General features: G+C 37.6%; 1 protein-coding gene across 2 annotated transcripts in view; it reads right to left on the bottom strand.

Annotated features, from left to right (window-relative positions):
- The window catches only part of Pdcd4 (programmed cell death 4 (neoplastic transformation inhibitor)), a 30,691-nt gene that overhangs the window by 13,948 nt on the left and 620 nt on the right, over positions 1 to 16,123 (bottom strand). The window contains exons 2-6 of one of the 2 annotated variants that reach the window (XM_013017719.1): positions 14,723 to 14,790; positions 10,828 to 10,932; positions 6,811 to 7,113; positions 3,438 to 3,532; positions 1,386 to 1,499 (exon numbers count right to left, since the gene is read on the bottom strand). In XM_013017719.1, coding sequence (XP_012873173.1) covers positions 1,386 to 1,499; positions 3,438 to 3,532; positions 6,811 to 7,113; positions 10,828 to 10,870 — 555 coding nt within the window. In that variant the 5' untranslated portion in view covers positions 10,871 to 10,932; positions 14,723 to 14,790. The remainder of the gene's footprint in view (positions 1 to 1,385; positions 1,500 to 3,437; positions 3,533 to 6,810; positions 7,114 to 10,827; positions 10,933 to 14,722; positions 14,791 to 16,123) is intronic. The other variant, XM_013017720.1, reaches the window with a different exon arrangement.

The following is a 16,123-nucleotide window of genomic DNA, read 5'->3' as shown; positions in this document are numbered from 1 at the left end:
GCCCCCAAAAGCAAGTTTAGTATGGAATGTAAGAATCTAAATTATAAATGTCTTTTAAAGAATCATTATTGTATTTTAAGCCAGTATTCCTAAAATTTTTAAAAATTTAGGAGGTTGAGGGGGAGTGAAAGTAAGAGAAAAAAGAGGGAAAAGGGTAACAAGTTCGACAAGAAATGTACTTACTACCTTACTTATGTAACTGTAACCCCTCTGTACATCTCCTTGACAATAAAATAAAATTTAACTCTTCTAGATTAATTTATAAACAATGCATATTAAATATATTAAACATTCCCACACAGATGATGATTTGAAAGCATTTAAGTTTATACTCTTAGTTTCAGTATATATTCTTTTTCAAATCTCTACTGGTATTCTTTGATTTCTGAACAGAATACAGAGATAATCCAGAATATTTTACTAAATATCAAATGAAACTAAAGCCAAGTGTTAGTGGTTCACGCTTGTAATCCCACTTGGGAGACTGCACTAGAAAGAACCTGGGTTTGACACTAGCCCAGGAAGAAAATTTCATGAGACCCCTTCTTAACCAATATTGGGAACGAAGACACAGGACTGTCACCACAAACTAAAACTGAGATTGGAAGGATTAGGGTTCCAAGCCAGCCTGGGAGAAAAGTCCACAAACCTCCACATCACCATGGAGAGAAGCTGGACACAAGCTTGTGATCCCACAAACTATGGCAAGCCCAAAGCAGGAAGAGCACAGCACGAGCAAGCACCCCAGCAGAAGGCAAGACCCTAATCCTAAAAATAACCAATCTGAAAATGTGGACTGGTAGAATATCAGCTTAGAAAGCACGAGGCTGAGCTCAAACCCCAGTTACCACCACACCAACAAGACAAAAGCACTATTTGCTCTCATAGCTGGTGTACTACTATTTGAGCCATACCCTACTCTAGTATTTTTTTGCTGGATAATTAGAGTTTCACAGATTTTTCTCCCTTTACTGACTTCTCAATGATCCTTAAAATCTCAGCCTCCTGATTAACTAGGATTACAGGCATGAGCCACTGGTCTAAGTAAAGCATTCTCAACTGAAGCCCCAGAAAAGGCTTCAGAAGGCCCACAAATGCCCTAACATTGCTAAAATATTTTATACATTATTAAAATGGACATTACAAATTTCTATAATAACATTATTAAAATAGAAATGGAACAGTTTGTGGTCAGACCCCAAATATTTATATAAGAACAAGTGATTTAATATAATAAGATTTTATTTCCTTTCTTAGTTAAGAAATGTGTGCAGACTAAAATATTGAAAATTATCCCATGATCCAAGATCACTCAACATAAGTTTTATTTATAATATTGTTCCTGTTCTTTACTAAATAGATTATCCTTTAAACTTCAAACCTACCGCAACTTCATTAGTATCCCCATGCTCAAAGTATTCTTGTATAATTGGTGTTAAAGTTTTTTCAAATGCTGTTTCATCCAAGGGCAAAACTACAGTTTCATAAACACAGTTCTCCTATAAAGGAAGGAGAAAAAGTTATAATCTTAATAAGAATATAAAAAAGATCAATATTATAGTGACTAAAAAAATCTAAAATAAAGCACTGTTCAGCTAGGATGTGGCTCAAGTAGATCATTTGTTAGTATGTAAGAGGCCTGGGTTCAATACCCAGTGCTGAATGAGAAGAATGAGAAGTACTGCTCCAGTGAAATTCATCACAGAAGATAAATGTCTATTCACCAAACTATCCTTTTCTCTAGTAAAAAGTTGTCAAATACTTATTCACCAACTTCTGAATGTTTTCAGTCTAACATATACCTAACAGTATAACATTCAGCAGGGTCCACAGCATTTGAATCAAATGGTTTTAAATGTGTGTCTATGACTGTGTATGGCAGTTCTGGGCTTGAACTCAGGGCTTGGGCGCTGTTCCTGAGCTTCTTTTGCTCAAGGCTAGTACTTTGCCACTTGAGCCAACAGTCCACCTCCACCATTTTGGTAGTTTACTGGAGATCAGAGCCTCAAGGACTTTCCTGCCTTGACTGGCTTCAAACCATGATCCTGAGATCTCAGCCTCCTGAACAGTTAGGATTCCAGGCATCCACTGGCACCTAGCTTTTAAATATATTTTTCATATTTCCAAGATCAACTATTAATTAAAATAGGTAAGTACCAGCCAGACAATGGAGGCTCAAACCTGTAATCCTAGCTATTCAGGAGACTGAAATCTGAGGATTGCAGTTTGAAACCAGCCCATGCAGAAAAGTCTCCGAGCCTCTTATCTCCAATAAAGTACTCAAAAAAAGCCAGAAGTAGCACTGTGGTGCAAGTAGTAGCTCTGAGCAAAAAGCAGCTCAGTACCCAGCCCTTGAGTCCAAGTCCCAGAAAAAAAAAAAAAAGTAAGGACCTACGTATGGACGATACACAATTAAACAACCTCATATATTCCCTCATTATTTTCCTGTTTAAAACTAAATGGATTGCAGGGCACCACTGGCTCATGCCTGTAATCCTAGCTACTCAGGAGGCAGAGATCTGAGGATCACAGTTCAAAACCAGCCCGGCCAGGAAAGTCTGTGAGACTCTTATCTCCAATTAACCACAAGAAAACTGGAAGTAGTGCTATAGCTCAAGTGGTAGAGCTCTTGCCCAGAGATCAAGCACCATGACCAACAAAATAAATAAATAAATGTATCATTTCCTATCTTTTTCAAGGACAGTTAATTTCAAAAAAAATTAATAATACTGGTATTTGCTTCAAAATCACCCAGAGGAGGAGGGGGGGCTATATGGGGAAGACAAAAGAAGTAGGAAAGTAAATAAATTCTATTACATTCTCAGCTTTATCCCTAGGGAAAGAAATATACATTCCTAAAACAAAATTTATCCTAGTTACTATCCTAAACAGTAATATTAAAAAGAAACCTTGAGCTCAGAAGGTGGTTCAGTGGTAGAGTGCTTGCCCTGCATGAGGCCCTGGGTTCGATTCCTCAGCATGACATAAGCAGAAAAACCCAGAAGTGGCACTGTGGCTCAAGTGGTAGGGCACTAGCCTTGAGCTGAAGAGCTGAGGGACAGCGCCCAGGCCCAGAGTTCAGGCCCCACGACTGACCAAAATAAATAAATAAATAAATAAATAAGAAAAAGAAAAAAAACCTTATAGCTGAAACTCTTTCTTGATATTCAAAAGAAACTGGATCTCCTTTCAAGTATCATTACTATAAAAACTGTATTAACTCAATGGTAACTTTAATAATTCTAAGTGAAGCTATGAAGGCCTTTTGACTCCAGAAACCAAGGGAAAACCATAGATATATTACTATATTTAACTGTAGTAATGATCTACAAATACTGAATATAAAATTCTGTGTCAATGTGTATGCTTGTGTATGATTTGGTAACTACAGACTGTAATTATATGTATTTACATATATGATAGTGATCAGTTGATACCTGGTCATCATCATAGTTGGGGTCTTTCACATCCACCTCCTCCACATCATAAACTTGTCCAGGTGTACCCCAGACACCTTTGCCTCCTGCACCACCTGAAAAAGTTTAGAATTGAGAAAGGAAAGAACAAAAAGTTCAATTTTAATTGCAATATGAAATAATTTGAAATGTGCAAATGCTATAGCAGCTAAAAAAACTGCTTTTTGAGTTCTACTAGTTTTATTGCCAGCTGGGAATTATACTTGAAACACTTTTTATTTAGGTAATTTTTCAATGATGATTAGGCTATATTTTATACTCTAATTCCAAATAGTAAAGATTAAAACTAAAAAGGCAAATACTTTAAAGTAAGTAAAAACAAGCAACTCTGAAAAGTAACTATATTGAGGACCTTGTGGGAAGTGACTGCATTGAACTTTAAATTTTGTCATTTCATAGGCCCAAAATAAGAAGGAAAAAAAACATGTTGGGCCAGTGAAAGCAATACAGAAAAATTACTTAACTAAAAAACACAGTGACCAACATCAAATGTTTTAAAAGTCAAATACCCTTTGCTGTAATACCACACACACTTTAATCTATATTTTACAATTAGAAAAACTACTACGTAAGTATTAACAGCACTAGTATTTCTCCCTGCTTCTATATACAAACTAACCAGTATAACAATTTGTCTTGCAAGTTGCATTTCTATTTAAATTTAGTGAAATATACATATATTGTTTATTATAAAGATCCCTTACAGTATCATCAAAATCTTTTTAAGTTTTTATTTTGTATAATTATTTTGTATAATCCTTGCTATTAAGCAAACCAAAGTCTGATAAACAGGTTTCATTTTGATCCAAACAACAATTATATAGATACTCACAAAAATGAAAATTTCAGGTGGATCCCAGTGGCTCATGCTTATTAATTCTGGCTACTCAAGAGGCTGAGAGATCCAGAGGTCACAGCTTGAAGCCTGGCTGGCCAGAAAAGTCTGCTAGACTCTATCTCCAAAATAACCATCAAAAAGCTAGGCTAGAATCAGGCACTGGTGGCTCAAGCCTGTAATCCTCACTACTCAGGAAGCTGAGATCTAAGGATAGAGGTTTGAAGCCAGGAAAGCTTTGAACAAGAAAGTCTGTAAGACTCTTATCTCCCAATTAACCACCAAAAGGCTGGAATTAGAGCTATGTGGCTCAAGTAGTAGAGCAACAGCCTTGAGCTTTGAAAAAGCTCAGGGACAGAGCCCAAGCCCTGAGATCAATCTCTAGTTGCAGCACAAAAACAAAAAAACCAGGCTGAAGGTATCACTTAAGTGGAAAAGCACAAACTGAGTGAGCAAGGTTCTTAGTCCAACTCCTAGTATTGTAAAATATGTAAGAAATCACTACAATTTCAGCTTATCTGAAGTTGATTCCTTATCATTCCTCTTTTTCCCCCCTCTCATTCCCTCATGGAAGAACTTTTCCATAGTAATTTTTGGTGGTACTTGTATCTGAAATCAGCCTGGCACTTAGCTAGGTAAGCATACTACAATGCCTCTAGTCCTTCTTTTGCACTATTTTTTTAAGTTTTAGCAAATAATGATTTTACTATAACAAAGCTGAAATAGGGAGAGAAACAGAAAAAGGCAAAGAGAAGATAAAAAACATTTCCTGTTCCTTACATAGAAAACAGAAGTTACAGCTGGTCACTGATAGGTCACACCTGTAATCCTAACTTGACTCAGGAGGCTGAGACCTGACAACTCCAGTTCAAAGCCAGCCCAAGCAGGAAAGTCCATGAGACTCTTATTTCCAATTAACCACCCCAAAACCAGAAATGGCACTGTGGCTCAAAGTGGTAGAGCACTAGCCTTGAGCAAAAAAAGTTTAAGCAGGCCGGGCACTGGTGGCTCATGCCTGTAATACTAGCTACTCAGGAGGCTGAGATCTGAGGATCGTTGTTCAAAGCCAGCCCTGGCAGGAGAGACCGTGAGACTCCTATCTTCAATAAACCACCAGAAAACCGGAAGTGGCGCTGAAGCTCAAGTGGTAGAGCGCTTGCCTTGAGCTGTAGAGCTGAGGGACAGCGCCCAGGCCCAAAGTTCAAGCCCCATGACTGACAAAAACAAAAACACACACACACAAAAAAAAAATTTAAGCAGCCAGGCCTAAGTTCAAGCCCCACAATCAATGACCAAAAAAAAAAAAAAAAAAGGCAAGTTATAAATGGTGATACTTATCTACAGTCTTTAAAACTTTTGTGCTGGGAGAATATAAGAGGTCCTGTGTAGGGCTGGGAATGTAGCTTAGTGGTAGAGTGCTTGCCTAGTATGCATTAAGCCCTAGGTTCAATTCCTCAGTACCAGGACTGGCACCAAAAAAATAAATAAATAATAAAAAGAGGTCCTATCTTCTAGTAACTCCTAAACCTTAAACAATTCTGGATGGGTAAGATGGTGAAACCTACCTACACCCCAAAATACACTGATTATTTTTGAGACAGGGTCTCACTCCCTGACCAGGTCACTCTCAAGACTGCAACCCTCCTGGTTTTCACTTCCTGCCATAGGTGGGTGATCATTTCTACTATTGAGAATGAGTTTCAAGACTACTAGGCAGACCTGGAACCAAATTGCAATCCTCCTGATCTTAGCCTTCTAGTCATCTTTCTGACTTAGATTAATTCTAGGTTTATTAATGGAAGATATTGGAATCAAATTTCCATGTTTAATTATTCTCCATTCATTCCAAGTTTTTTCATCATCCAGAAATGACTTAAATTATCAGGATCTTAACCAAAGCTCCCACTACTCAGAAGTTAGTCAAACCTCCAAACAGAACCAAAATTCTACCATAGACACAAGTTTACAGACCCATGTTAGTCCCTATCTGCATGCTGAAGATGCAGACATGAAAGAAAGCCAATCTACTCCAGTACTCAAAGAAAGCTAAAGAGAACTCTCCAAGCCATACCTACGAAAATACTAAAATTCTGTCCATATTTTAACAAATGTTACCAAATGTGTATATATTATTCTTCAAAGAAGACCTAACTAGATCCATTAGATAAGTATGATAAATTTCTGACCATTTTAAAACAAAGTGGCTGCACAACATAACATGAAAAACATCAGTGTATACCATATTCTGCCAGAAATAGATTAAAAGTTCTGCCCCCAGGAAAGTAAGTCAACACAAGAGAAAAGTATCAACCTAAAGAAAAGTGAAGTTGTCCTCATCATTACTTTGTAAATACATATATATTATATACACTATATAATATTTACATGCACCATAAAATACAACATTATAATTCTCTGATTTCTAGAACAAGAAATTCATAGTACAAAAACCAGACAATTTGTTCTCTATGTGTTCCTCTGCACACAGTATATACCAACCTTTCTTTGGTAGTCCCCTTCCTTTCCCAGATCTGGATCGCCTATCTAGCAACCTTCCCTTTGGACTGGTCGGCACAGTTACTCCACTCCTAACCGCTTCACTTCCGTTATCACTGACTGAATCTCCTCTGCCAGAGTCCCGGGATGAGTTTTTCCGTAGTCGTCTTTTTGCCTTGGCATTAATTCTAGCTTCATTAATGGAGGATGCAGAAATCCAATTTCCATTTATTTCATTCTTTATTTCCTCAGTCCCAGCATTTTCTTCATCACCAGAAAAGAGAGAATCACTTAAATTATCAGGATCTTAAAAAGAAAAAAAAAATGAAGAATGAAATTATTTTAAGCATCTACCTTTATTTCAGGTATAATCCAGATGTAATTTTGATTAGGGTGAATACATGAAGTTACCATTTTTGTAGGTTAGTAACATAATTTCATATGGTACAACCTAATAAATAACAAGGTGATTACTTTTCCCATTACCAAAGAAATGAAACTAAATAAATTTTAATGTACAAGGTTTCCTGGGGAAAAATGTTACCACCCACATTGAATTTAAAAAAATCTATGTTAAGCCAGGAGCCAGTGGCTCACACCTGTAATCCTAGCTACTCAGGAGGCTGAGATCTGAGGATCATGGTTTAAAGCCAGCCCAGGCAGGAAAAGTCTGTGAGACTCTTATCTCCAATTAACCACCAGAAAACCAGAAGTGGCGCTATGGCTCAAGTGGTAGAGCGCTCACCTTGAGCTGAAGAGCTCAGGGACAGCACCCAGGTCCAGAGTTCAAGCCCATGACCAACCAAAAAAAAAAAAATCTATGTTAATATAAGAAACAAAAAACAATTAAGACTTTAGTGAGAAGAGAATTGAGTAACAGGGAATATTAAGACAAGAATCTTGAGAGAAGGGAGAAAAACTAGTATTTACAGAATGTTTACTACTTATTAGGCATTGTACCAGATACCATCATTTACCAATAAGCTCAGCAAGTATTGTACAATTTATACAGACAAGAAACTAAGGTTCAGAATATTCAAATGGTTTCTCATATATTCCCTGATGAATTACAGATACTCAGAAAATATTAGTAATCCAAAGAATCTAGAAGACTTTGGCAAACAAGTGATTTTGTGTGTATGTATAATTATATATGATTATATTTAGATATATGATTGTTCCACTATCATATTTATTGATATGTTTTTTCTTAATAAAGCCATTATATCCAAGTCCTAACTCATCTCACAAACTTTCTGTTTTCTGGAAAAAAAAATTTTTTTTTGGGTCCGGCCGTGGGGCCTGAACTCTGGGCCTGGGCGCTGTCCCTCAGCTCTTCAGCTCAAGGCTAGTGCTCTACCCCTTGAGCCACAGTGCCACTTCCGGCTTTTTTCTTTTTGCTTATGTGGTGCTGATGAATCGAACCCAGGGCCTCAGGCATGCAAGGCAAGCGCTCTACCACTGAGCCACCTTCCCAGCCCCAAACCTACCTCAGGATGGCATATTATCCTCTGAAAGACAGCAACACATTTTGGAGTTCTCAGTGGTTCCTCCTTAGAATGTCATCCTCACTTGCTCTTTTAGTTGTGACAATCCTTTAGGACATACCTCAAATCTTACTTGCTAACAACTCTAGCCACAATAACACTAATGCTCATACACAGAAACCAATTTATTTCTTTTAGATTTCTTTTAGAAGCAGTCTTGTTTTTCCAACAAGGCCATAGACTAAAACAATGACTACAATGTTCTTTGTATATCACCAGCATGTAGAGTATCCTTCATTCTGTAAGGTCAAATGCCCATAGGGATCACACAGAGACATAGTTTTCTGTGAAAACATTTTTTACTTTGTGCCAATACTGGGGCTTGAACTCAGGATCACATGCTCTCAATGATGCTTTTACTCACAGCTATTGCTCTACCACTTGAGCATATCTCCAGCCCAGCATTTTTCTGGTTAACTGAAGTTGAATATCTTGGATTTTCCTACCTGGACTTGCTTTGAACTGTGATCCTAAGATCTCAGCCTCCTGAGTAACCAGGAACTACTTGGGCCTAGTTCTTAATGTAAGTTAGAAAGGCTATTTATTGAGCTAGTTACCAATGCACCAGACTTTTGTTCAGTGCAACTCAAGTAAAAAGCTGAATCATTCAAATATAATTACAATATATCATGTCTACAAATAGACTTTAACATGTTAGAAGACATGTTGAAACTAAACATTGTAATTAATCTATTAAAAAGAGGTGCTAACTTGAGCTGAAGAGCTGAGGGACAGTGCCCCGGCCCAGAGTTCAGGCCCCACGACCGGACCCCAAAAAAAAAGAGGTGCTAAAACCTTTACAATTCTTGACAAAGTATAAAAGGAAAAAAACACAGTGGTACTCAAAAAACAAGTAAACATTAGTTGTATTCAAATTTCTTTTTTTAATGGTACTAGGGTTTCAGTTCAGGGCCTTGAACTTGCTGAGCTGGTACTTTACCACTTGAGCCATGTTCCCAGACGGTTTTTTGATGCTATTTTGAGGTAGGATCTCTCGAACTTTTTGATACTCAGGCTAGAATATCCAGATATTAGCCTTCTGAGTAGACAGAATTACAGGAGTGAGCCACTGGCTCCACACCTCAAATTATCTCATTACATTTCTATGGAAGTCTCCCTGCCTATAGTCTTCAAATATTTCTCCAAACTACCAACTGCTTCTAAACATACCACAAATGAAAACTCTGAAATGTTTCCCATTATCTCACAGTAATCGTAAACCTTACCATGTAACTTAAAGTCATTTATTATCCATTCGTGATCCTGCTTACTACATCAGAATCACTGCTAACAACTCTTACATCCAAACTTCAAAGCTTGTATCTGACATCTTAAGGAGGAGGTAGAGGGATTAGTTTGGTAGAATACAGAATATACTAGAAAAGGTTAAGCATAAAAAGGAGGAGAGGAGCCGGGCGCTGGTGGCTCACGCCTGTAATCCTAGCTACTCAGGAAGCTGAGATCTGAGGATCACGGTTCAAAGCCAGCCCGGGCAGGAGAGACCGTGAGACTCCTATCTCCAATAAACCACCAGAAAACCGGAAGTGGCGCTGTAGCTCAAGTGGTAGAGCACTCGCCTTGAGGGACAGCGCCTAGGCCCAGAGTTCAAGCCCCACGACCGACAAAAAAAAAAAAAAAGGAGGAGAGGAGCTAAGAAATTTACAATAATTCATTCAAAAAGTAATTTGAAATTGGCAAGGCTAGAGTTAATAGTGTGAGATGTTTTCCTAAAAAAAAAAAAAAAGAGCTTTAAAGCAGATGACTCAGGTGTGAAAAGAGGAGTAGAATAATAATGGCGTCCAAGTTTGTAGAGTGGTTGGAAACTGGTATATGAGACTTCATCAGAACTAAACTAATAGTTGTCTCACAATTGGTAGTAGTCATTGTACTTTGTTAATAACAGTTAGTATCATAACCCACTAGGTATTAAGTTCTGTGCTACCTGTACATACTAGACCCTTACACATAATACTATAGCAATTAGACCATGTGAAAATATTAAGTTCACTATTGTTCTCCATTCTATACTATATACAAGCAAGAATGCACACAAGATATGAAAAGACAGGAAGAAAAACAAAGACATCTGAATTTACATGAAAACAAAACTTACAAATCTGATCTTAAAAATATGGTCTACTTTCTTAGACTATTGAAGATAGTTTTGCTATTATCTTTTCTTTTTTTTTTGGTCGGTCGTGGGCTGTCCCTCAGCTCTTCAGCTCAAGGCGAGTGCTCTACCACTTGAGCTACAGCGCCACTTCCAGTTTTCTGGTGGTTTTATTGGAGATAGGAGTCTCACGGTCTCTCCTGCCCGGGCTGGCTTTGAACTGCGATCCTCAGATCTCAGCCTCCTGAGTAGCTAGGATTACAGGCCTGAGCCACCAGCGCCCGGCTTGCTATTATCTTTTCTTAAAATATAAAATGCCTGAAGTTTTCTCACAACACAGTCAAGGTTTAAGTTAATACTTACCTGTGGGGTTCACATTCAGTATCTGCTCATTTTCTACATCCATTGTTCCTTAATTTCACTTGCACTGATTAAACAAATTACCAAATTGAAGTCTTCCTTTAGAATCTATTTTAAAAAAACAAAAGTTTCAGTGTCTCCTAAACTGATATAATTAAGGCAAATCAAACTTATTTAAGCATTAAGTAAAAAAATTCTTTTAAAAAATGCAAGTCTGTTTGTAAGCTTTCTTTTTTTTAGTACCATCATTCAAACTCAGGGCCTTAGGCTTGTTAAGGAGGTGATTTACCACTTGAGCCACACTCCAATCATTTTATTTCAGATTGGGTCTTATGCCTTTCCCAGGACCAGCCTTGCACCACAATCAGTCTACCTCCACCTCCTAAGTGGCTCAGATAACAGGTACAAGTCACTGCCCCCAGCCAAATGACAGAAATTTTTTTTTAATTATGGCTTAAATTCAGGGCCTCATGTTCTTACTTCATTGCAAAAGGCTGGCAAATCTACTATCTGAGCCACACTTCCTCTTCTTAAGCTTTCAATTCTTGATTACAAACTACTATTTCGTTCCAGCTTTCTTTTTTTGTCTATAACACTTTATTATCTTTAAATAGTTACACAAAGGGATTTCAACTCAACATGTTCCAAATTTCTTGAGTAGTTCATCTAATGCCAAACAAAATGTGTCTATGTACTCCTAAAACTTGGAATTAAATCACAGATTTTCCATGTTTGTTAAAGAAACATTCATATGTATGTATAGACAGGTATATGGGTGTATGTGTAAGTTGGGAATTCCTAAAAAGTTGGGAAATATTATGTGTATGTGTATGAACAGTAAGTCTCAAAATCAATATGATAAACATATACAGTGATATAACTATTGGACTGTTTTCTACCAGTATAATAGAGTAAACATAAACAATAGTTTTCATTAATCAAAAATTATGACATGATTGTATTTTTCACACTACAGCCTATCTGAAAATAGATGCATCTTCCACTTCATTATCTAGGATTCTATATGATTGTTGTTATACATGACTTTGAGACCAAGAGAAAAAAAATTTAAATCAGCTTTGTCCGTAACAAACATTTTTAGTTTTATAATATGGTACTCTACCACTTGAGCCATGCCTCCCACCTGGCTTTTTTGCTGATTATTTAGAAATAGTCTTAAAAACTTTTCTGTCCAGAATGGCTTCAAACCACAATCCTCCAGATCTCAGCCTCCTGAGAAAAACGTATTATTTAAAAAGAAACATTTAAACTATTGGAAAGGAGTAAGATATGGGCATGGTGCAATCTTGGCTGTAATCACAGTATTCAGAAAGTAAAGACAAGTCATAATTCAAGGCTAGCTTGTGCTACACAGTGAGTCCAAGGTTACCTTGATACCTCCACTCAAAAAAGGGGGGAAGGGCCCTTGGAATTGCTTTGTGGTATAGTACTTGCCTAAGAGACCTTGGGCTCAATCCCCAGCAACCCAAAATAAATACATAGCATCTTAGTACTATAGGCCTTAGTTTCAAAATTGCTTAAAATCATTAATATTGGGTTGAAATCATTTAGCCAATTACCTAAGTGATACAGATCCAATGTTATTAATGAAGTACATTTTAAAATATATCACTAGAGCTGGGCACCAGTGGCTCACATCTATTAACTCTAGCTACTCAGGAGGCTGAGAGCTGAGGTTTAATAGAGCCTATGAAAATCCAATTAACCATAAAAAGCTGGAAATGGAGCTGTGGCTCAAGTGGTAGAGTGCTAGCCTCGAGCAAAAAAGCCCAGAGACCGCAACCCCACTCTGAGATCAAGTCTCAGTTCCAGGGCACATGCACATGCATGCATGCATGCACATGCACACGCACGCACGCGCGCGCACACACACACACACACAATCACAGGACATCATAGCCAGTAAGATTTTGGATTCTCCAGAAATACTCTTTAAACAAATTATACTTCGACATGATAAATTAAACAGGACTCTAAACATTCACACAGTGAGACCAAAGGAGGATATTCTTAGGAGAAGATGACAAAGGCTCACTAGCTCTGTGTACACAATCATATAAAATAATGTTTATTGAAATGAATTCAAAGAAATGGAAACAAAAGGTTTTTCATTTTACTTTTTGTATCTTTTATTTCTGTACTTTTTGTCTTGTATGTAAGTTTATCTGTTTGGGGGAGGGGAAGGGAAGCATAGAAAGGATAGGACAGAGGGTGAACTAATTCATCGGTGATACTCACTAGATACTATGTTGAAAATGAACTTGTGGGGGAAGGGAGTTGGGAGGGAAAAAACTGGGAGAAAATAAGGGAAGAGGTGACACTATTCATTAAAAATTAATATTCCTTAAATAATGATTTAACCTGTTTTATTATTTAAGTAAGAGATTGGCTTTATGGTCTTCAAATTATTTACACTTATTTCATTAATAGTGTGCTGAGCTTTTAGATATAAAATGCACAGTTTAGTGATAATTTTTAATAAATTACAGAAAAGTACATATCCCACTCCACGTCATTTTAAGAAAAAAATGACACATCATGACTCTTGGTACTCAAAAGTGAAACTATTAACAACATATATACCTACTATTACTTGTTAAGTTTATAGCCTTTTCTCAAAGAAAACAAAGTATTATTCTATGACCAAAACAACCACATTATAGCATAATCCTTTACTAATATACTACTACATTCCTTTAGAAACTAGAAAATAGTAAAATTGTTAGATCTAATTCTATTCAAAATAAACTGAGAGCCAGGCACCAGAGGCTTAAATCTATACTCCTAGCTACTCAGGAGACTGAGTCCTGAAGGATTTTATGGTTTGAAGCCAGCCTAGGCATCAAATAGCCAAATAACCAACAAAATGCCAAACTGGAGTTACAGTTCAAGTGGTAGAACACCAGTCATGACCCAGAAAGATGAGTGGGGACACTGAGTTCAAGCCCCAGCACCAAAAGAAAAAACACACAAAAAACTGATGTTAATTTATACAATCATTTTTCAATATTGTGATTCTAAACAACTCTACACTTAGGAAAAAGAAACCTTAAAATGTTGTATACTGATTCACCCAGATATAGAAACAAGAACAGTACACATTTAACATTCTTCACAGCTGAAAAGGCCACATTCATTTTCTTTTTTTTTTTCTTTTTTGGTCGGTCATGGGGCTTGGACTCTGGGCTTGGGCCCTGTCCCTGCGCTCTTCAGCTCAAGGTGAGCACTCTACCGCTTGAGCCACAGCTCCACTTCCGGTTTCCTAGTGGTTTATTGGAGATAAGAGTCTCACGCACTTTCCTGCCTGGGCTGGCTTTGAACCAAGATCCTCAGATCTCAGCCTCCTGAGTAGCTAGGATTACAGGCATGAGCCACGGGCGCCTGGCTGCCATATTCATTTTCTGTGTATGAATTACTTATGCACAAAAAGGGATAAAGCAGCCTGTGATATATATTTGAGGTTTTTGTTGTTTATTGGGTTTGGGTTTTGCTGTTCCTGGTGCTTGAACGCAGAGCCTGGGCATTGTCTCTGAGCTTTTGTGTTCCCAACTAGTTAGTGGTCTACCACTCTAAGCCACAGTGCCATTTCTGGTTCTGTTTGTTTGTTGTTTTGGTAGTTAACTGGAGAAAAGAGTCTCAGGGCTGGCTTGGAACCCCAATGCTCAGATCTCTCAGCCTCTTGAGTAACTAGGATTCAGGCTTCAGCCACAGACATTTGGCTATGTTTGAGATTTTTAACTAGAGTTACATTAAAAATATTTTCCAATCTTGATGCAATGTAACTGAGAATATTTTCTGCAGAATCTAATAAAGGAAATTATTTTAGCTGATTATAAGGCCCTTATAATTCAAAATGAATTTTACATGAATTATGTACCTCACAAGACAATCTTGAGGTAGGTGTTCCACTCTGCACCAGCAACAACTTCAGAGAAGGTAGATATTCTGTCCAAGGAGAAACAGATACACAATGGAAAAATCAGAACTACATATCAGACCTCATATTATCCAGTACAAGAGAAATGTATTAACATACAGACCTCTATTGTCACATCAAATTTTTTAAAACTGCTTCCCAAATACTATTATACAGAAGACATTCAGTTGGTCAAAGAAAACTATCAGGCAATGATGATCACTGATCACTTACTAAATGTGTAATTACATAATCATAATAAATAGTCCTGTCTTTAAAAATCGGAAGCTCATCAAGAACTCAGTCACATTTGATAGCAACAGTCTTTGAAAGATTAAAGGTATGTCCCACATTTTCATTCTCTTCATAGTAGGCTTTTTCCCACCTTAAGGATCTTACTCCCAACTTAAAAATGGAAGACAAAAATGTATTTAAAACCCCATTTCCTTCTTACTAATCTAGAAAAGATAATTTTTAATGAGAATGCAAAAGTATACACACAGAAAAATCTAAGCCTGAAATTAAATTTTTTTCAATATATTTTCTGATTACCTTATAAATTACTCCTGACATTTTTGGAAGTTTAGACCATATGTTTAACTAGAAAATTACCTGAATTCATTTTGGGCTACAATCATATTCATTAGCCACTTTAAGTCAGCTAAAAGCACTCCACCACCATAATACAAAAAAACTATGGAAAAATACTCAAGCAGTATTTTTTTTCTCAATTCTAACAATTACTTTCCTTCACCTTACCACGACGAAAAGCCCGATCAAATTGGAATTCAAAGATGCCCACTGAGCTATTCAGGAATTCAACACACTGGATTGCAGGAAGCTTAGAAACTTAAATACCAATAATTATATTTGGAACATAACCGCTAAAGTCTCTTTAAAAAGGGGTGGGGTGGGGGTGAGGTAGAGATATGGTGGTTTCTCGAAACTCTTAAATTACCAAGCATGCCCAGATTCTACAAATAAACCGTGAAAACCCAAGTTTAAATATAAAAAACACAACAAACCCAGCCAATTCCCGGGGCACCCGGCGTGGCTGCACGTCTCATCCCCGTGGACACCACAGCTGGCGGCCTCAGGGCCAGACGGGCGGCCCTGAGGTCCCCACACGACTCTTATTAGAAAATAATTAATAGTACTAACAATAATGACAACACCCCAGCAAACTCCGTGTTCGTTACAGTTCCCCAGGGACACCCGCAGCGCAAAAGACACGCGTGTCCCAGAAAAGGGGGCTCCCTCCCTGCCTTTGTTCCCTGGGTACCGAAGGAGAGGGTCGCCGGCCCGAGGGGCACGGAAAGGGGAGACATGGCGGGGGAGTGGGGGGGGGACAGCGGGGATCCC

Source organism: Dipodomys ordii, unplaced genomic scaffold (genome assembly GCF_000151885.1).
Source record: "Dipodomys ordii isolate 6190 unplaced genomic scaffold, Dord_2.0 Scaffold36, whole genome shotgun sequence".
Classification (NCBI taxonomy): Eukaryota; Metazoa; Chordata; class Mammalia; order Rodentia; family Heteromyidae; genus Dipodomys; species Dipodomys ordii.
The sequence above is the reverse complement of the archived record's forward strand: the minus strand, read 5'-3'. Positions and strand labels throughout refer to the sequence as shown.